We start from the raw sequence: 22,237 nt of genomic DNA on the forward strand, positions 1-22,237 counted from the left end.
AGGGTTAGGTTTAGGGTAGGTTTAGGGTAGGTTTAGCATTAGGTTTAGGGTTATTTTTAGGGTTATGTTACAGCGCGCTTCTGTCGGCGCGCTGTTGTCGGCGTGCTGTTGTCGCGCGGTTTTGACGGTGCGGTTTTGTCACCGCGCTTTAGTCACACGCGCTTTAGTCTACCGCGGTTTTGTGGTGGAACCATTGGAAATAAGCCATTGTTTCCAGCTGTTAGAACACTGCTACTCTGACTTGGAAGATTTTTACAAGGTTACACCTAGGTTCACCATGAGATCTCTGCTTAAGGATATACTTCAAAGGAACATTTGTATAAACAAATGGTGCTTTACTTCTTATCACTTTCTATAAACAAACTGTGAGACTTTAAAGTTCCAGACCAGGATAATCAGTAGTGAAAGTAAAAGTATTTTGTTTTCAGTACTCAAGTTTCCAGTCTTCGAGTAGCAGTGTTATCTCTCTCTTTGTTGTTACAATTATTGCAATTCTCCTTGTTCTTTTTGTATCTTTTAATATTCCAAGTTAAAAAGTCAAATTCTTACATGAAATAGAGGAAAGAGTAAGACACATGTAGTGATGAATAAGGAGAAGTTTAGTCCATAGGTTGTGAAAATAATAGTAAAAATGGTAGAAGAAGAAAACTTGATCCATTCATTTCAAATGGTTTGCATAAATTCCATCCATGAAAATGTTTAAAAATTAAGATACCACACTGACCCAAATCATCCAAAGCTTAATTCCGCTGCTTATTTCTTTTATTCTTAGATTTAAATTAGCTTTAAGTTTTTTATAGGCAGGCTCTTTTAAAACGGATAAAAATTTCTCACCAGCTGTAAATACTTTCTCTTCCGTTTTCTTACATTTTGGAGCTGTCCCTACTTCATCAGCCTGGGGGCTGAGCTTTTAACGCCAGCTGAGACACATTCTCCTGCATCAATCAGGGACTTTGCGATGGCCCTGTGATCAGCAGAACGTAGTCTTCCTGTTCACTGTCTCTATGGGATGGTTTAGGTCTGATTGGACCACCCAGCGATAAAAGTATTGGCGGCGATCTCAAAGCATCGAGATTGGGCGACCATTTCGTAGCGACATAGGCTCCTCCTCTCAGGCCTCAGGGTTTTGATTGATTGGGTCTGTACCTTAGAATTCTGACAAGTGTGGGGGCTTGCATGTGTGGGCAGGACCATATTACAATAAGGGTCAGAAAAGTCAAGATGGCAGCTGTGATGGCAGGAACAAAGCCCACTGCTTTCTTATTATACACACTGTAGAGTTACAGTTGTCAGCATGACCTTTTTAACCCTGCATCTGTGATTATAAGGCTGTGGAATAAACAAGGACACTGTACTCTTGAGTTGTATTCTGCAGTGTAAGAATCCCTTTCCTCCTTTCTTTTAAACAATGTGTTTCAAAGACGATGGAGCAGTGATTGGATTAACCACAAACCCGATTTCTCAGCAAGCTCTCTTTTGGAGGGGGCGGGGGCAGGCTGAGAAGGGCAGAATTCTTAGAATACCAGCTGTTTTCCGGCACACAAGATCAACATTTCCATGCAACATTTTTGTTGCTACAGAAACTGGGCTCTCTTACCAGAACATGTGTCTTGCACCCAAGACCCATTGCCAACATGATTAATTTGAGAACCCATCCCACCCTGTCGAAGATAATCTCTTTTCTGTCTATTTTGTTAAAGGCACACGGTGTACTCCCTTGCCTCTACTTTGCAGGCAGGTCACAGAGAATGCATCAGTTTTAAAAGCATTGTTGGAAGTTGCTAAGCAGCAGGAAAGAAGAGGAAAATAGGGTAAAGAGAGCAGAGTCCTTATCAAAAGCTGTTCTGGTTGTTCCCTAATACAAGTAGTCCCCAACTTATGACTGCATTCTGGGTGCTCAGCAATCAGTCCCTATTTATGTCTGTTGTAGCAACTCACAATCATATGACTGTGATTCATGATCTTTTTGACATAACTCAGCGTTTACTTCCAGTGTCAGGCCACAACTACCCCGTACCAAATCATAGGCTCATTTCACCAGGGTTCCAAGTAACACACCCATATTACACAGAACTCCTACCCAGGTAAATTCATCAAAGAACAGTTTTATTTGGATATAACATATTGGCACATATGGTGAAAGCCGATTCTGAATGTTCCCCCAGTTTTCACCTAATTAAAAGTAAAAGTTTTCCTCCTTCCCCAAATAATCAGTCACATGGTCCCAATCAAGGTGTTGTCCAGTTGACTGGTAACTTCACTCTTCTTCTTTCCGACCACCTGTGGGAATGTCCTTGGTTCCCAGGAGAAAGTATTTTGTTTTGGCTACAAAGCCCAGCTATCTCTATTCCCCCTTCTCTATCCCTTAGCTCCAGTGTGGCAACACTGAAGCTTCAAAATGGCCTTGGCCAGGTCAGCTTCAGGGTTGACACATGGCATCCGCTTAATGACTGTTGCTAAAAAGGCTGTAAAATGGGCTGCCTGGGGAATTATGGGAGCTGAAGTCTACTTCCTTAAAATTGCCAATCGAAAGACTGCTTTAGGTCAATGATGCCAGTATCCTTACAAAATGTCTATCTTGCAAATCCTACCTCCATTAAACAATGAACATCCCATAAGCCATGTAGCATGCAAATACACTCACCTCTTTGGAAAGGCGCATGAAGAGGTCCCCCCCTCTGAGAAAGTCGAGGATGAGGTACACTTTCCCTTCTGTTTGGAAAGCTGAAATGCAAGGCAAAGAACAGAGATCAGCATTCCCTAAACAACTGGGGCAGCCTTCTGCAGTGGTGGCCTTGCATCATGGAAGCTGGGGAAGGCTAAATATGCTAAACTTGAGGCATTCTTCCCCAAACTGCATGGCTTTCAGAGCAGAGGTGGTATTCAGCCGGTTCTGACCAGTTCTGGTGAACCAGTAGTGGAATTTTTGAGTAGTTAGGAGAACAGGCAAATACCACCTCTGACTGGCCCTGCCCCCATCTACTCTCTGCCTCCCAAGTCCCAGCTGATTGATTGGGTCTTCCTTTGTTGCCCTGCACAGGAGAATGGAGCTGGAAAGCAGGTTGATGGGGTGGGGAGGGAATGGGGACTTTGCAGTATCCTTCCCCTGCCACGCCCACCAAGCCACACCCACAGAACTGGTAGTAATTTTTTTTGAATCCCACTACTCTTCCAGACATATAATCTTCAACTCCCCAAATTCTCAGAAATGGCTATGCTGACAGGGGCGCCATAGGAACTGAGGTTCATAGTGAAAATGCATATGCAATGACATCAGTGATGACATAGTCCTCGACGTACGACCACAAATCGGAAACAGAAACAATGCAGTTGTTAAATGGTGTCATTCTGTTCTGTTACTTCTGTTCTATTTATACTCCTTTCATTTCTTCCTTTTTATTGTTCTAAGCCGCCTAGAGTAGCCCCAGCTAAGTGGCAAATACATTTAGCAAATAAATAAAAATGATCATCCCATGACCACGCCTGATTTTATGACCGTTTTGCTGTGGTGGTTAAGCAAATCACATGATTGTTAAGTAAATCAGGCTTCCCCGGGCTTTGCTGATTGGAAGTCAGCTAGGAAACTTGCAAATGGTGATCACGTGACACCCCCCCCCCGGGCGCTACAACGATTATAAATACAAGCCGATTGCCAAGCGCCTGGACTGCAATCACATGACCACAGAGATGCTGCAACAAGTCGTAAGCGTGAGGACCATTCATGAGTCACTTTTTTTCCAGCATTGTTGTAATTTTGAACAGTTGCCAAATGAATGGTTGTTAAGTCAAGGACTACCTGTACATCAGGGGTGGGATTCAGCCAGTTTGGACCGGTTCACGCGAATCAGTAGTTCCGGTGATTAGTTGGCGCCGCCCACCTGCCCCTGCTCTATTCCATCCTATATTTCCTTTGTTTGAAGACCAGCTGATAGGCGCGGCAGAGCGGATTGCAGCGCCTCATCTGTTTTACTCACCGGGGCTGCAGCAGAAGGTAAGTTTTAGAGCTGTTTTGAAATGAACTGCGTGTGCACAGAGCGCGCTTTGGCCCGTGCGTGAGCAAAGCAAACCGGTTGTTACACCAGTTGAATCCCACCACTTTTGTACATACATCATCATTAAAATTTTGTGGTCCCTTTGGCAAGAATTTTAGCGTTAATCTGGCAAGGTTGTTCATGCTTGTGTCATTTGTTCCTCCTAATTCCACATCCAAAAATGCCTATGGGCGCAATTTCTTTTATACTTTTAAGCAGCTTTTCGTAAGCATATGTTTGAAACATGTGTTGCTTTGCATGGAAAAGTCCTAGAATATTAATGTAATGCTTTTAATTTTCTAAATTTGTATTAAAGTTCATGTGGACTTGCTTGAGCAGAAAAGCAGGGCACACCAATAGTAAACAACGCATACTGTAAATCAGAGGTCTCCAAACTTTTTGGCAACTTTAGATTAATGGGCTGCCACTCCAGGAATTGCCTAGCAGCTGAGGAATTCTGGGAGTTGAAGTCCACAATTTTTAAAGTTGCCACAGTTGGGGACTTCCGCTGTAAATAAATAAACACCTCATCCAGAAAACCAACTGCATCTATGCTCATGCTAGTTGGGAACTTTAAATAATTACCTGTTCGGACTCTGCTCGGTCTCTGCTACTTGGTAGGGTGGAGACTCTGCTCTACCCTACCAAGTAGCCTACAAAAAAGTCACTTGCCTGTGATTTACTTTCCTCCACAAATCAAGAAGACGGAGCCTTGTACTCACCATAATGGAGTTTCACGATGAACGGGTGGTTTACTTCAACGAGAATATCTCTTTCCATTTTGGTTCTTGCACGGTCACGCACTATCAACAGAGAAGAGCCCAATTAAGGTGGAGTAGATCTAAAAAAAGTGCACAGCACCAGCCCCAAGACCCAAGTGCAACCCAAAGTTGGCAACTTGTGGGCCATATCGGTGAAGCATGGAGTCAATCATTGTTTAAAGGAATATTATCAAACAGAGGCTAGAAGCAGGGATCTCCAAACCTGGCAACTTTAAGACTTGAAGTTGAAGTTGAGAGACCGCCTCCTGCCAATCACCTCCCTACGACCAATTAGATCCCACAGATTAGGCCTCCTCCGAATACCATCCGCTAGCCAATGTCAACTGTCGACCCCTCGGGGGAGGGCCTTCTCTGTGGCTGCTCCGGCCCTCTGGAACGATCTCCCCGTGGAGATCCAGACCCTCACCACCCTTCCGGCTTTCCGCAAAGCCACTAAGACCTGGCTGTTCCAACAGGCCTGGGGCTGACGAGTTCCCGGCCCCACTTAAACCGTTGTGGCTGTTGTTTCGTTTTAACTTGTTTGTCTTGTGTTCTGTTTGTATTCCCCTTCCCTTTGGTTTGTTAGCCGCCCTGAGTCCCTCGGGAATAGGGCGGCATACAAGTTGAATAAACAAACAAACAAAGAAACAACAAGCCCACAAGTCTTGAAGTTGCCACATTTGCAGACCCTTGGGTTAGAGGAAAGCCAGGTTAATGAATGTCCCGCATGTATTGTACTGGCCAATAAATTTAGATTCGTAAGCATGCAACCTGTTTCCCTGAAAATAAGACCTCCCCAGATAATAAGCCCAATTGGGCTTTTGAGCACATGCGCTAAAATAAGCCCTCCCAAAAAATATTACAACACAGTAGCAGCCATGAGGTGACCACGCTCGCCGCCTCCTGCACCTCAAAAATGGTAAGATCTCCTCAAAAATAAAGCCAAGCACTTATTTTAGGGGTCAAAATAAAAAAAAAGACCCTGTCGTATTTTTGGGAAAACAGGGTCAGGACCACCTCACCTTTCAGAGTTGCCTTCTTGAGGACCTTCATGGCGTAGAGGTGGCCGTTATCTGGTGGGGTGATTTTTCTGACAAGAAAGACCTGTGCAGAAAAGGTCTAGATGAGAAACAGCAACACATCTAGCAGAATTTTGAGGGGAAACAGAAACGGGAAGTAGTTTTGGAGCAATGTAATGTAAACACACACTGTTTACATTAAACTATGAACTATAGCACCTCACCTTGCCAAAAGAGCCTTGTCCAAGAACTTTAAGGAGCTCAAACTGGGATGGGTCGGCCTTCTCGGAACCTTCTTTCACAAGGTATGTGATCGTATATTCTTGGACAGAACCTTCATTCTGAATGGGAAGGAAGAAAAAGGAAAACAAAAACAGGGTAAGCAAGGAGTGGGTGCACGCGCGCGCACACACACACACAGTTAACTGCAAACGGAAAGATAACAAGCATCCAAAGATGCACATTGGCTCCAAGTTTGCAAAAAGTATGCCAATTCTTGTGACCCTAAAAATCAGGCATATGTTAGTAACCATACTTACCTTACAATACAATAGCAGAGTTGGAAGGGACCTTGGAGGTCTTCTAGTCCAACCCCCTGCCTAGGCAGGAAACCCTACACTGTTTCAGACAAATGGCTATCCAATATCTTCTTAAAGACTTGTAGTGAATTGATTGAACTTGTGCATATGAAAATGCTCTGAGCATATAAGAAAAGAAGGCATGAATATTCAATGATAAGTGAGAGACATACCAAGGCCAAAAGAAAATACAAAGGCAGATAGAGGAGGGAGTCATCCATTTAGCCTACATTACCATGCGACCCCTTCTGCCCACAGACAAACAGGAACACAAAGATATTTTTGAAAGGAATTCTATTTGGCATTTGTTTCATTTCTTCCAGTTCAGGGACCAGGTGCACTTCATTTATGCAAAAGCAGGTAACAATAAGGTGCAATTAGGAGGAGAGACCAGGCAGGCTTGACTCACCAAGCTGCAGTTTTAAAACAGGCTTAAGTAAATGCATCTGTTTCACAAACTCCCTAGAAAGGATTTCTAGAAGGGTTAAGTGGGACAGATAGAATATTGGCACAATAGTTAGAAAGGGCAATTTTGGGAAGGTTTTGCTCATGACCAGCATCAGTAAAGTTGACCACAGGCTTGCCTTAAACCAGGGGTCAGCAACCTGCTGCTCTGGAGCCGCATGTGGCTCTTTGATCCCTCTGCTGTGGCTCCCTGAGTCCCTGACACCGGTCGGCGCTACAATTTTGAGATAAGCTTCCAATTTGGGGGAGGGGGAGAGAGAAGCACAGCTTGCCAGGAAGAGACTCTATGGTAAGGGGCGGGTTTTCCGATCAGCTCCACAATTGATAGGGCTTTCGGTTAGGACAGGTAGAGGAAAAAGGATGTTGTGCTAGGAGGAGACTCTATGGTGGGGGGAACGGGATTTCTGGTTGGCTCCAGAATGGAATGGGGGACTTCTGGTTAGGACTTTTGTGCCTCTTTGAGTGTTTAAAGTTGCCGACCCCTGCCTTAAACGTACCACTGAGAAACTGTACGACCTGTGGAATGGCTCAGGGATTCTGGGACTTGAAGTCCACAAGTCATACAAGTTGCCACAGTTGCCCATCCCTGCTCTTAGGGCTATCTTTGATTCAAGGTAGTGAAGCTTAAGCCTTATAGGCTGACCTGGCAGATAGCTTCAGTTTCTGAAGAGTCCTGAGTAATTAATGTCCAACTAAAATGTCCTACAATGCCTCGGATTAATGTCATATCTGTGACAGTTTTTTTAAAAATCAGGTTGTGTCAGAAGGAGTCAATTTCATTATGCGCCATCCAGTTGGTATTGTCCTTTTCAGTAACCTGACAGATTATCCTGGAGAAGTTTTACCTCCATCTGGTGGCTTTCAGGCCTTGTAACAGTGGAACAGTTGCTACAGTAATTTGAGTCCCCCCACCCTTCTGGTGGTCTTTGTTTAGTTCCTTCCCTCCCATCCCCCAGAAAGAAATCTAGGTCTTTCAATAATGTATATAAAATATGATGGTTTGAAAATAGTAATTTATGCCTCAGGTGAAAACTATGGACTGCTTTGTTCTATGAGTCGTTAATTTTTATTTTTTTCCTGGCTATCCATAGCATTCTTGCAGGTCTTCTGAAACACCAAAGTTTAAAAAAAGTCAATATTCTTCCTTTCCCGCTTGTTCAAAATCCAACTTTCACTTCCATTTGAATATCACAACTCAAACTGATGCCGTCATGATTATGATCTTTGATGGCATAGCTGCATCACAGCCTCTTCTTCTCCGAGGACTTCATTGTTACCCCTTCAAGGGCTAGCATGGGTAAAGCCAGGGGTGGGCTGCTATGGATTTGCCCAGGTTCAGGAGAACCTGTAGCTAATGCCTTCAAATCCCACCCCTGGCTGGCCCCACCCACCCTGCCCCTCTCAGAAGTCTCCAGTTTTGGCTGTAAGGTAAGAGCAGGGACCACACGGAGTCTCAGGGAGGGGGAAATGGGTCTTCCAGAAGTTCCCAAAGGCCAGAAATGGGCCTCTGGAGCCCAGGGAAGGCAGTTTTCTGCTCCCAGAGGCTTGAGGAAAGCCTCCAAAGCCTGGAGAAGGCGAAAACAACACACACACACACACACACACACACACGCACGCACGCACGACATGGTGCAGGAGCCCGGCTAGGCCATGCCCACCCAGCAACCAGGCAGAGAACCCGTTGCTAAAATTTTTGAAGCCCACCCCTGGGTAAAGCTTAAAAAACATGATTTTGATGAAAATATGGAACAGCCATTTTCTACTTTAAAAAAAAAAATCCACAGCAACAAGATAACATTCAGAAGCAGGTCAAGCAGAGGTGTCCCTGATTTACTGGAGTATGAAAAAGGGAAGAAGGCATAGCATATTTAGACTTACAAGTTTCTGCTATTACAGTAAATGCTAATAAAGATAATTTTAGTCTTCCTGTGGAGTTGATTTCCTGATCTGGTCTATTAGTGGGTAAACTAACAATCTATGTCATATTTCTTGACTGCTGGTTCTTTACTGTTGATAGTTGATCCTAAAAGACAGAAGTTATTTACCAGTCCAATATCTTTACTTTCAATGCTAAGGCTGGTTGCTGCACCTGTTGATCAGTTGGGGTTTCTATTATATTTAACTTCAGAAACCAAAGGCTTGATTTTTGGCTGCTCCAGTGTAAGCAGCTCAAACTAATGCCATCAAGGGCACAATTGAAAAAAAAAATCATAAAATGATTCAGAGTGCAGATTGTGCAAGACACAGCAGAAACAGACGATCTCATACTCAGCTTGTGCAAGAAGATCACACAAACTGACTATGAACAACAAGCCAAAATGATTCATTGGAACATCTGCAAAAATTATCATGTGCCAGTTAATGAAAAAGTGGTAAGAGCACAGAGTTGAAAAAGTAGTTGAAAATGAGTAGATTAAAATATTATGGGATTTGCAAATATAAACTGACAAAGACATCTTAATCAGTTGTGGTTGAGAAGAAGAAAGTGTGGATAATTGATGTGGCAACACCAGGAGATAGTAGAATAGAAGACAAAGGATTAGAGAAAATTATAAAATATCAAGTTCTGAAAATTGAAAGATTATGGTATAAACCAACTGTGGTGCTCCCAGTGGTTATCGGCGTATTGAGGGACCTACAAATATTGGATGGTACGTAGAAAATCTGCATATTGGCAAAATTTCCATCTGTCAGTTACTAAAAGTCACACCACTTGAATCTGCACGTACAATATATCAATTCACTGTGACCTGTGAGGTTCTTAGAAAGAGCTCAATGCAAATGAAAGGCAACACCAGCTAAAGAACTGGCAGCTGTATATAATAATAATTTTTACTATTTTTAATCATTTTTACCAAATGCGATTGCGGGCAATGTTTACTGCTTTCACCGTATATGCACCTTGTACATGCTCATGGTAGGACTGCAAGCTGCTTAATGCTGTCTGACAACTGGAACAGCATATAAATGTAGAAAAAATAAATGAAATTGTTGCATTCTTGCTTGGAGCATTTTATCCATTAAAAGTCAGAAAGAAAATTAAAAAGAAAGAAGCCTTGCCATCTGTTGGAGACCTAGATTTAACTATGTTTTATGCCCTTCCAGGTTTTTTTTACTTGACTTGTATCCTAAAAGTTGGGGGGGGGATCCCTTATCCTTTTTTCTCCTTTTAAACCACATTTATGTTTATCCGGTGCAGGGTCTCTAAACTCTATGCTGGCTGGGGAATTCTGGGAGTTGAAGTCCACAAGTCTTAAAGTTGCCAAGTTCAGAGACCTATGATCCAATAAACAGTAATGAAGGGCTTTCTGGCTTCCTGTCTTTAATAACAACATTCCCAACCCTGGACCTCCTCCACAGAAGTATGCATTTTGTATACATACAAACCTATCTTCATATCACCTCATGCATCTGGCAAAGCAAGCAATATGTTTGATGTTGAGACTCTAGAAAGAGTGCAGAGGAGAACAACAAAGATGATTAGGGGAAAACATATGAAGAACATATGCAGGAACTGGGCATGACTGTTTAATGAAAAGAAGGACTAGGGGAGACATGATAGCAGTGTTCCAATATTTCAGGGGCTGCCACAAAGAAGAGGGAGTCAAGCTATTCTCCAAAGCACCAGAAGGCAGGACAAGAAGCAATGGATAGAAACTAATCAAGGAGAGAATGAACCTAGAACTAAGGAGAAATTTCCTGACAGAACAATTAATCAGTGGAACAGCTTGCCTCCAGAAGTTGTGAAGGCTCCAATACTGGAAGTTTTTAAGAAGATGTTGGATAACCATTTGTCTGAAGTGGGTTTCCTGCCTAAGCAGAGGGTTGGACTAGAAGACACCCAAGGTCCCTTCCAACTCTGCTATTCTATGAATATACTGGCAACCCTATGAGTCTTGAAGCTCCGGTGCCCTGGTGCACACAGTCGACAAGTTGCCAGATCCACAGCTTGATAACTTGCAATCATTTTGCTCTTTTCATCCATCCCATATGTGTGTTTCCCGCTTCCTAATTCCACACTCACAACATCACTCTTTTCTTTTGCCATCTTCTTCTCTTCCCTTTGGGTGGGTGAATGTTTACGCCATCTAAATTACCCACTGTATCGCAAACATAAGCTCGAGTTTGTTGCAAAACACAGTTTCTGTGGCTGGCACAAACACCACAGGCATCCTGCCAGCTTCCCCAAGCCATCTGTTCAGCCTCCTGAGCTGTTCAGTAGAACCCCCCCCCCCATACACACACACCATCTCTTGGAAGCCTTTGGCCCAGCAATCCTTCCTCTCTGCTTGGGGGAGATTGAGACGGTGCCAGTGCTTGCAACTGGCACAAGCTGAAAATGCTTTGCCTAGAATCAAATTCCAGTCAAAAACATGCTTCTCTCTTAGAATCCTTAGAAGGAATAAGTAACCACAAGCTACACTCACAGATGTGGGAGGGGGAATTCAGCCGGTTCGGACCGGTTTGGGCGAACCGGATGCTAATTTTGCATCTGGGTCACCAAACCGGTAGTTGGAAGGACTGGCTGGCCCTGCCCACACTGCTCCTCCCCTCCCAGGAGTCCTCACGCAGGGCCCGTGCAGAGGCTCTGGGAGGGTGAAAAATGGGCCTCCCAGAAGTTCCAGAAATCCGGAAATGGGCCTCTGGAGCCCAGGAGAGGCCATTTTTGCCCTCGTAGAGGCTCAAGGAAAGCCTCCAGAGCCTGGGGAGGGTGAAAACTCCCCCCCCCCGGAGCAGGAGGCCGAGTAACCCCCCCCCCCCGTCCTTGCCCACCCAGAAACCAGGCAGAGAACTGTGCTAAAATTTTTCAATCCCACCCCTGCGGGAGGGGGCAGTTTTGCTAATGACCAAAATGCTGGTGAACACTTTGCCAAATACCACTTATAAAAGTCCTGGGCAGTGTGGAAACATTGGAGCAGGTCCGAGTAGACCCAAGTTCAATTCCAGCATTAGCCAAGGAAGCTCCCCAGGATTTGGGGCCAATTATGTTTTCTCAGCCCAACCTGACTCATAGGATGGTGGTTATGTAGAAAAACTGAGGGATGGTCTGTTTGTTGCCTTGAGTTGCAGGAGAAAAGGCAGGGTATAGATCTAACTATGATTACTATAATAGAAAAAGAAAATAAAAACTCTAAGGAACTTAGAAATGGTTCTGCTAAGTCAACGAAGGCTGCTCTAGGTTCAGCATTTTTCAGAGAATGAGAGATTTGGAAAGGCCATTGGAGGTGCCTTCTGTTCCAGGCAGAAATCTGAATTGAGGCATTCCTAAGAAATACTGTATCTTTAGAAAACTCACAGGTAGGACGTGAGATTAAGAACTCATTCCCAAAGTGCTATACTGCCTGTAATCATGCCAACATATAACTATCATGACTAATCAGCTGCTTATGAATTATTATCCAGACACCAAATGATAGCAGTGTCTCAGGGGCTGCCATAAAGAAGAGAGAGTCAAGCTGTTCTCCAAAGCACCTGAGGGTAGGACAAGGAGCAGTGAGTAGAAACAAGAAGGACAAGAAGTAATGTATGGAAACTAATCAAGGAGAGAAGCAATTTAGAACTAAGAAAATTCCTGACAATTAGAACAATTGATCAGTGGAACAACTTGCCTCCAGAAGTTGTGAATGCTCCAACACCGGAAGTTTTTAAGATGATGTTGGATAACCAAATCATTGTTTATTGTACTTTCTTGAGCAAGCTAGAGTCAATCTTGAAGTTGATCAAGGCTTTTTTGACCAATTCCTGGTATGATTCCCTTCATATTTTTGCCACTTTTATTTTATCTCCCTCTGAATTGATTAGAAGTTTAGACAAAGAGCACAAAGACAAGCCAAGGAAGCATGAATGACATCACTACTCCACTACATCATTACTCCTATCGGTAAGTCATGACAACACATGATACCAAACTGTGGTTAGCTGTCATGAAAATAAACCATAATATAATCATTGATTTTCTTCTCACATTACACTAAGCCAAAACCAAACTATATAATTTAATATGTACTTACTATCAAGTCATAACCCTATGTAGGAAAGTATTAACTAGAATACTCTAACCTGAGCATCTTCCAGAGTTGTAAAGTATAATGCTCAGAATCCTAAGCGCTGGCTAGACTTTGTTGAAGGATTCTGGCGGCTGAAGTCCACACAACTAGAGTGTTTCCAGACTGGGGCAAAGGAATTCTAGATTTTGGCAGAAAATAACTCTTTTCCAATCTTTGCCTGAGGTCATTGCGGACAGTGAATGTTGCCTGCATTTCTGCAGAAATGTCCCTGGAAAAAAGCTTCCCACAGAAAAAAGCTTCCTTGTACAAGCTACTGTGATAATTTCCAGATGTATGATGTGTGTAAGCCATCCCAGGAGTTCATCCAGGATGAAGATGAACTGGCTGGGGAGTTCTGGGAACTGAAGTCCACAAGTCTTAGAGTCGCCAAGGTTGGAGCTCCCTGATCTACAGTCTTTCATCTTCCCAAGCTAACATCCCCTGTTAGACTATAACTCTCAGCATTTGTCTAGCCACCGTGGACTAACTTGGGAATGAAGGCAGTTGCCATCAGATATATCCAGATGGCAGCAGGATGAAGCAGTCTCTCATCCATATTCAACCCAGGAAATTTTGCAGCCTCACTTGAAGGGTCCAAGGACTGCTCTGCCTGTGAGCTTTGCCCTTTCCCACTTCAGTAGGCATAGCCTCTTCAATCAAGTAGCCTTACTCTACTCTTGTGGACATTCATGCTTCTTTCATTGCCCGCCTTCAATCACTTTTGTTTATCTCACAAGGTTGGACAGTTCGGAGGTTTCCATGCCTCCTCTATTAAACAAGAACCGAGCCTTATGAAACCAGCCAGCAGATGTTTTTGGGTTGGATGCCATTCTGGTAAAGTTGTATTATTCTTAACAGGACTAATTTCCAGATATCTAAGTTTAACATAGCTGAGAGACAAATTGTATTTACTGAACGTGCTCTGACCCAATCCAACAAAACTTTATTAAAAACAAACTACAATAGCTTGGAATTAGAGTAAGGACTTTCCTGGAGCAAATTCTAAACTTCTTTATCAAAGTAAGTCACGGTCGCATGGAGTGAATTCTGTAGCGATCTGCTGGGTGTGAACAATCAGACCCACACGAACAATCAGACCCACAAGAACAATCAGACCCACACGAACAATCAGACCCACAGAGATACTGCATATACTATCTGCTTCATTGTTCAATGCCTATTTCACAGCAATCTTCCCAGACTGGCAGTTGCCCCTGGAAAAGGCTAGATAAGGTTCAACAGCATCCAAGGGAGGTAGGATTTGCCCTCTTGTCTCTACTTAACAATTCCAGACTGATTCCCCGCTTGACCCCTCCTCCTGACTGGGACAGTGTTTCTCCGACACAATCATGATCCATCCAACCCAGCTGTTCACCTAGGATGAAACTTTTGGCTATGTTCCTCACCACTACTACAGTTTTTTCCCAGCCTGGCATCCTTCTATCGCACCAGTGGAAAAGTCCCATAATTTTAACCCACTTTAGCTATAGGGCAGTAATTGTAAAAGCTATGGATCAAGATACCCAGAGCATGCCGGCCTGGAGAAAGCTGAAATAAAGACCCTCTATGCAGCTGAGAGAACTACCCAAAATAAGAATTTTTCCAATCCACCTCACCATTCATCATCCCTGAAGCTGCCTCGTTGCCCCAACTCATGAGCAAACAAGCAGACACGCGTAACCAGAGAGGAGCTGGCGTGCTCTACTAACCGGGTTACTGACATTGCTAGCAGAAATCAAGGACAGGTTGCAGGCTTCGGCACGCCGTTTCCCCAGAGTCAACTGCGTTAGAAAGGCAAACAGGCAAGGAAGCTTGAGCTGCTTAGCCATTTCCACTGTCCCCATCCTGGTCAAAACAGCCCATCTCCAGCTGCAAGATCCCTACAGGAACATGGTTGAAGGCTACAGGCACACCATCCGATCAGGCGCACTTGATTTCACAGAGGACCCGCTCCCACCATAAAAGCAAACCCGCCGGAAGTGTGGAGGCTGCTTAGCTCTAAATGCAAAGGAGGTTAAAACAGGGCTTCCTGCCTCCACTTCTTCTGTACCACGGGTTGTGGTATGTAAACTTCAAACACGTCAACTCTCGCATGTCCCAGTTTTATTTTTTTATTTAAGACCAAGTTTCTACCCATAACTTCAGCAATTTTGCTCCCTGAAAGAGTTAATTTCCTCTCTAATAACAGCAAGATTTAGTCATTCATTTCAGGGTTATGCAATGGGGTAAGCTTTGGCAATTGTTTAATTTCTGAGCTTGCCATTTAGCTCTCGAACGTTTCGTTACCAGGCTAGGTAACATCATCAGTGTGACTTTGGTCAAAGTGTCTTGTTCTACTCCTCCTTAGCTTATATACCGTATTTTTTGGAGTATAAGATGCACTGGATTATAAGATGTTCCAAGATTTTGAAGAGGCAAATTAAAAAAAAAAGTTTTTGCACTCTGCAGACCTCCCCAAAATGGCCTGTTTTTCACAAAAACGGGTTCATTTTGTTTTCAAAAAAAGGGCATGCATAGCCTTTAGGGGGCTTGCAGAGTGCTCCTTGGGGCTGGGGAGGCAAATTGAGCAAAAAATTGCCTGTTTTTCACTCATTTCTGCCCTCCCCAGCCCCCAGGAGCACTCTGCAAACCTCCTAAAGGCTCTGCATGGCCATTTTGGTGAAGGGGGCAGGGTTTCGGGAGGCAAAAAATGCTGTATTCAGTGTATAAGATGCACGCAGATTTACAGCCTCTTTTTGAGGAAAAAAGGTGCGTCTTATACTCTGAAAAATACGGTATGTCTTGTGTGCCAGTGTGGTCAGTTGGTCACGTGACTGGCTGTTCGTTTGATGCTATATTTAAATTCTGAGAAGTTGTTGATTGGCCATTCAAATGGCCCGATGTCTTGCGTGTTCATATGCTGGATCTAAGTCAACATGCTTGTTAATTTTGCTCTGCAACCCAACAAGACAGACACAGACTTCAACGGATAATTAGAACTGCAGAAAAAAACAATTGCTACCAACCTGCCTTCCATTGAGGATCTGTATACTGCACAAGTCAAAAAGATGGCTGTGAAAATATCTACAGATCCCACACATCCTAGAAATTAATTGTTTCAACTTCTGCCCTCAAAACAATGCTATAGGGCACTGCACACCAGAACAACTAGACACCAAGGACAGTTTTTCCCCAAATGCCATCACTTTGCTAAATAACTAATTCCAACAACACTGTCAAAATACTACTAAAATTGTATTACTATTATTCTTCTCATCCTTCCTAGTACCTATCTCTTCCCATTTATTACTATAACCATGTTGCTTGTATCTTTCCAATTTATATTGTTTTATTTGTTTCCCAGTACCATTTGATTGCTTATTAGTAACCTATGACTATCACTAAAGGTTGTATCTTATGATTCTTGATGAATGTATTCTATTTTTCTTTATGTACACTGAGGGCATCTGCACCAAAGACAAATTCCTTGTGTGTCCAATCACACTTGAACAATAAAGAATTCTATTCTATTCTAATTGGGATGCTAAATGAGATGAACTGTTACGATGGAATGGAAGTCAAGTCGCCTAGCTCCATTTTTATTGGATTTCTTTTCTTTTAAATACCAAAGCATGGGAAGTTGACATGCAGCAAAGCAACATGACAGGCAATCCTTGGGTGTCCACAAGCATCCTGTATGTGCTTACGTGACTGCATGAGATTGTTCCAATGACACTTGGCATTAGAGCAGGCAATTTCTGGTTGATACCATTTTTTCCTTTTTTTATTTAAAGCATGTAAGAGGTACTGAAAGCTCTCTGAGGGTCCCAATTGTTGTTCTCAAGAATGCTTCTTCCCTTCCCCTGCAGCCCCAGAAACATCTTGTAGAAATAAAAATAATACAGATAGGGAACCATGGCAGCAAATGCAAAACATGGGCAGAGCATTTAACTTCTTGGGAACTCCAGTTTCCCCTTTGCCCTTCTTTTCAAAGAAGTCTTTTTCTGTTTGCTGATTGAGAAACTAAGCTTAGAATAATGTGGGCAAGATCTGGAGTTATTCCAGAACTAAGGTAAGCTGCCCCTGACTGCTTCTGTGTGTCTTTTCAGCCTTTATCCCAATTTTTGAAGGAAAGAAGGAAAAATGGGAGGAGGAGTGGGTGGGCAGGAGATGGACACAAGAGAGGAAGTTCATATGGAGAGCCACAGATGGCCATCAGGCTCAGACAGCAATAAGGACCCCACAGTTCAACCCTGAACTACAAATATTCTCTTCTATGGGTACTATAAAATTCTGTTGTGTAGTAGGGTCATTGGATGCTCCCAAAAACATCTCAGAAACCAGAAAGACAACATTATATCTTCTTGGAACACCTAGATCAGTATATAGCAAATATGGCAGGGGAATGGAACAGCTCTGGATATCTTAGAACAGTGATGGCAAAAATATCGTAAAATTGGGCAAGATTCACTTTGCCTTGCTTAGCAATAGAAATTCTAATCTCATTTGTGATCTAATTCAAGGACTATCTGTAAGCCCATGAAGGCCTTGTTCTTCCCCCAGGCTGATGATGATGATGATGATGATGATGATGATGATAATTATCATTATTATTATCATTATTATTATCATTATCATCATCATCATTATCATCATTATTATTTACTTTATTCATTAAACGTGAAACTCAGCCAACTGAACCTTCAAAAATGAATCACAAATACCATTGACTGGTGCTAATGGTTGATACGGTTTGCTGCCAGAGTCCTAAGTATCAACCAGAGTTTCTCTTCAGATTTGAATTTGAAAGTCAATGTAACAATAATTAAATGTGGTTGGAGCAACTAAAAAACATAGAACCAAAATCCCATGATGTAAAAAAGATGCTGAGATTCTAGAGAGAGTGCAGAGAAGAGCAACAAAAATGATTAGGGGACTGGAGGCTAAAACATAAAGAACGGTTACTGGAATTGAGTATGTCTAGTTTGATTAAAAGAAGGACCAGGGGAGACATGATAGCAGTCTTTCAATATCTTAGGGAATGCCACAAGAAGAGGGAGTCAAGTTATTCTCCAAAGCACCTGAGGGCAGGACAAGAAGTAATGGATGGAAACTAATCAAGGAGAGAAGCAACCTAGAACTAAGAAGAAATTTCCTGAACAATTAATCAGTGGAACAACTTGCCTCCAGAAGTTGTGAATTCTCCAACACTGGAAGTTTTTAAGAAGATGTTGATAACCATTTGTCTGAAATGGTATAGGGTTTCCTGCCTGAGTTCAAGGCCCACCTTAGCCATGAAAGCCAGCTGGGTGACTTGGGCCAGTCATTCTCTCTCAGTCCAGCCCACTTCAAAGAGTTGCTGTTGTGGGTAAAACAGGAAGAGGACAGTGTGTTGGATATGTTCACTGTCTTGAATTATGTGTAAAAATAATAAACATGGAATATAAATAAACAAAGAAAAGCTAACTAACTAAAGAAATGTAATTCAGATCTACAATTCACAACTTGGGGTGCTCTATTTTATTAAATACTCAGAATATGTAGAGATGCAAAAGTCAACACATTTGGAAAGCACCATCTTATGCAAAGGGCTAGGTGTTTGTTTTTGCTTTGATTTATAATCTTTGAAAAGGGAACCCCAATTTTAAGGGACATCCAACACCAAAGGCCCTTGAGATTATTTCTTTTAAAAGGCCCATGCTAAGATTTTCAACAGCTAAAACCACAAGAAATTTAGCATAGGTCCTTCAGTTGCGATCTTTTTCTTTCATGAAATAATAACCCCAGATTTTTAGCCATGTGCATCAGAATAGCAGGTTAGCTTCATCTCTCCAGGCTGATTGGTTCTGAAAATCAACTTCAGTCTCTCTTCTGCTTTGGAGATGAAGCAAGAACTTAAAATCCCCCCTCTGCCCTGCACAAATGCACCAGTCTTCTGCACTTCCAAACATGGGCTCAAACAGAGCATCATGAGAGCCTATAACCTCAGAAGGAAAGAATGCAAGAAGTCCTATGTTAATTCAGCTTCAGCCCAATGCAGAACGATGCCAATCATCTTACAGCATCCGCCCTCTCTGAAAAAGTCAGGTGCAAAACAAAGAATCTTTCCTAAGAAGTGGGTGAGCACGTAACTGACTGAGCCTTACCTTCTCTGTGGTTTTCATGTCTCTCTCTATCCAAGCCGGCTCCCGCTTTGCCTGCAGAATAAACAGGATTTACCATCTGAGTAAGAAGAACAGACAGCCAAATAACTTTCCCCCAAGATGTTAAGCTGAGCTCTACTCCCAAATCATCAAAGAGGAATAAAGACATTGGTGAATTCCTGTGGTTTTCACATCTGTCTGTATGGTGCAAAGTGCAAGAAATTTTACATATTAAACTTCCCTTTAAAAAAAAATAACTTTATTAAATTTCAAAATTAGGCATTAAAACATAAACTAACATAAAAGGAAAAGGGAATAATGAGATAAGTTAAAAAGTGACAAAATATCATTCATCAAACATATAACAATAGGGACCTGATTTTTTTCAATACAGAAACAATAATACAACCTCTAAGTTTTTAAGAATAGTACCAATACTTAAAATATCATAAAATACCAATGCTCAACATTCCAAAGAACCAATATGTATAATGCATTCTTGTCTTAATTTTGATTGAATGCATATTGTCAAATATGGACAACTATATAATTTTAAATGCACAATATTTCTCTGGTTGCATCAAATCTAATCCTCAAAATCAAAAGCCATGATTTGTCTCCTTGTCTTGTAAGAAATCTAACAGCAGTCTCCAAATTTTAAGAAATATGGCCCAAATACAGGTAGTCCCTGACTTACATTGACAACTGAGCCCAAAATTTCTGTTGCTAAGTGTAACAGTTGGTAAATAAATTCTGCCCCATTTTACAACTGTTCTTGTCACATGTGTTAAGTGAATCACTGCAGTTGTGAAGTTAATAACATGGCTGGTAAGTGAATCTGATTCCCCCATTGACTTTGTCAAAAGGTTGCAAAAGGTGGTCACATGACCCCGGGACACTGCAATGGTCATAAATATGAACCAGTTGCCAAACATCTAGATTTTGATCACGTGACTATGAGGATGCTGCAACTGTCGTGTGAAAAACATCATTAAGTCATTTCTTTCCGTGCTATTGTAACAATCACTAAACAAGCAGTTGTAAGTTGAGGACTATCTGTATTGTCTCTAATCAAGGCAGTCAAATTCATCATCTTGGCTAGCAGCATTAGTTGCAAACTCTTCCGTTGTGGTCTACGCTCCTCTCTCCATCTCTGTGCATATAGCAACCTATCAATGGAGACCGAGTGAAGCAAGTGGCCAGTTTTAGGTTTGTGGGTGTTATCATAAAAGAGGACCTGACTTGGGGCAACTCACATTGCAGCCCTGGTCAAAAGGGCCCAGCAGAGGTTATACTAGCTGAGACATCTCGGGAAACAACAAGTGAATGAAAAACTGCTGGTGACCTCCTACTGCTGCACCATAGAGAGTATTCTAACTTACTGCACCTGTGTGTGGTTTGCCAACTGCACAGTGGCAGATAGGACAGTGCTCCAGAGGATCATTGATTGCCCTCTTCCCTCTTTGGAAGAGCTTGATAGCTCCTGCTACCTTAAGAAAGTTCAAAACATTCTTAAAGAGCCATCTCATCCTGGACAGCCTTTTTTTTTTTAACTATTACCATCTGGCAGCTGGTACAGGATAATAAAAGCAAGGACAAATAGGCTGAAAAACAGCTTCTATCCCAGAGTAATAACTACATTATAATGAATTCTATGGTATAGTGGCATGATGGCGAACCTATGGCATGTGTGCCACAGGTGGCACGCGGAGCCATTTGTTAGGGCACGCGAGGCATTGCCCTGTCAGCTCCTGCGCCTTCTTTTAAGGCTATTTTTCACCCCGAAAAACCGCCCCTATGGGCAAACTGGAAGTTCGGGAATAGGGCTTTCCTGAAGGCTCTGGAGGGCGAAAAATGCCCCAGAAGAAAACATTTTTCATCCTCTGGAGCCTTCAGGGAAGCCTCCTGAAGGCTCCAAGGGACAAAAAACAGCCCTACGGCCAAACCGGAAGTCCATTCCCGATGGACGGTAAGCCTCGGCAGGGCCTCAGAGGGGCAGGGGAGGCTGTTTTCGTCCTCCCCAGGCTCCTAGAAAGCCTCTGGAGCCTGGAGAGAGCGAAAAACAGGTTCATCACGTGCCAAAAGCGGAGGGGCATGCACGGAGGGGGTATCACGCGCATGCGTCACGCACATAGCATTATGGGTGTGGCACGCCCATGCACGACTCCCATGCACGTCCTCCGCTTTTGGCACATGATGGGAAAAAGGTTAGCCATCACTGGTATAGTGCAATATGATTGCAATATTCGCTTTTCAGTTTCAATTATATAGCATGTGAAGGATGTGTGTTTGTCTTTTTATTTTTATAATTATAATGTACGCTGAAGATGGCATTTAATTTGATTGTACAATGTGCAATGACAATAAAGTAAACTAAACTAAACCTTGCATCTTAACCTTCCATTCTGAACATGACATTTCTGGTTTGTATTGATACAGGCACAAAAAAAGGAAGGGCCCCTCCAATGTTTTCTTCCTTGCTAGAAATGCGGCCTGAATTTTACAACCAGAAGCTATGAAGCCAAATAGAGCCAGGGTAACCACAGATTAAAAAATCAAGATGGCAATCACAACTTTGCAGCTGAAAATCTGCTTGATTTTTTGGTAGGTTGCAGAATTTTGATTGCACTATTGCTGTTGCCAGCTTGATAATTTTGACCATCATACCCAGCAGACAATCCTGCTGGCCAGAATCCAGAAGCTACAGTGTTGGGAATAGGCGCTCAACTGTATACAATTTTCTTGTCTGGTTATAGGTCCCATGTATCCACTTCACTATTTGTGAAGCCACAAAAGTTTTGTTTTGTTTTGAGAAACCCAGCACACAAAAAATGGAAGTAAATATTATCACCATCACCACCACCACCCTTGATGTTAGAAAAGTTAGTTGCCATCCTTAGGGAAGGGAAGAAGAGTTTTCCCTTCTAATTGTTGCAATTCACATATTTGCAATTTACAGCACAGAGTATAGCCTTTATTGTCATTGTACATCGTGTATACAATGAAATTGGTTGTATAGAACAGAGAATTCAGATTTGTTTGTTTGTTTGAAGCAACTAATTCTTTCACAGACAAAAATATTTTTACGATTTCACTATCAGCATCTAGTCAAATTTACCGCTATTCTATTTTTAAGTTTCTGAAGAATCTATTTAATAGTCTAGATATCTATGAAAAATTTCCCCAAATGGAAAATACTAGTTGGTTTGTACTA

General features: G+C 42.5%; 1 protein-coding gene across 5 annotated transcripts in view; it reads right to left on the minus strand.

The window, feature by feature from the left end:
• The window catches only part of RPS6KA1 (ribosomal protein S6 kinase A1), a 121,378-nt gene that overhangs the window by 36,315 nt on the left and 62,826 nt on the right, over positions 1-22,237 (minus strand). For 3 of the 5 annotated variants that reach the window (XM_032227591.1, XM_032227588.1, XM_032227593.1), the window contains 5 exons: positions 19,027-19,077; positions 6,036-6,152; positions 5,815-5,896; positions 4,754-4,834; positions 2,645-2,724 (listed from right to left, as the gene is read on the minus strand). In XM_032227591.1, coding sequence (XP_032083482.1) covers positions 2,645-2,724; positions 4,754-4,834; positions 5,815-5,896; positions 6,036-6,152; positions 19,027-19,077 — 411 coding nt within the window. Of the gene's footprint in view, positions 1-2,644; positions 2,725-4,753; positions 4,835-5,814; positions 5,897-6,035; positions 6,153-14,610; positions 14,793-19,026; positions 19,078-22,237 lie in introns of those variants that run through there. The other 2 variants (XM_032227590.1, XM_032227592.1) reach the window with 2 other exon arrangements.

Source organism: Thamnophis elegans, chromosome 12 (assembly GCF_009769535.1).
Source record: "Thamnophis elegans isolate rThaEle1 chromosome 12, rThaEle1.pri, whole genome shotgun sequence".
NCBI classification, from domain to species: Eukaryota; Metazoa; Chordata; class Lepidosauria; order Squamata; family Colubridae; genus Thamnophis; species Thamnophis elegans.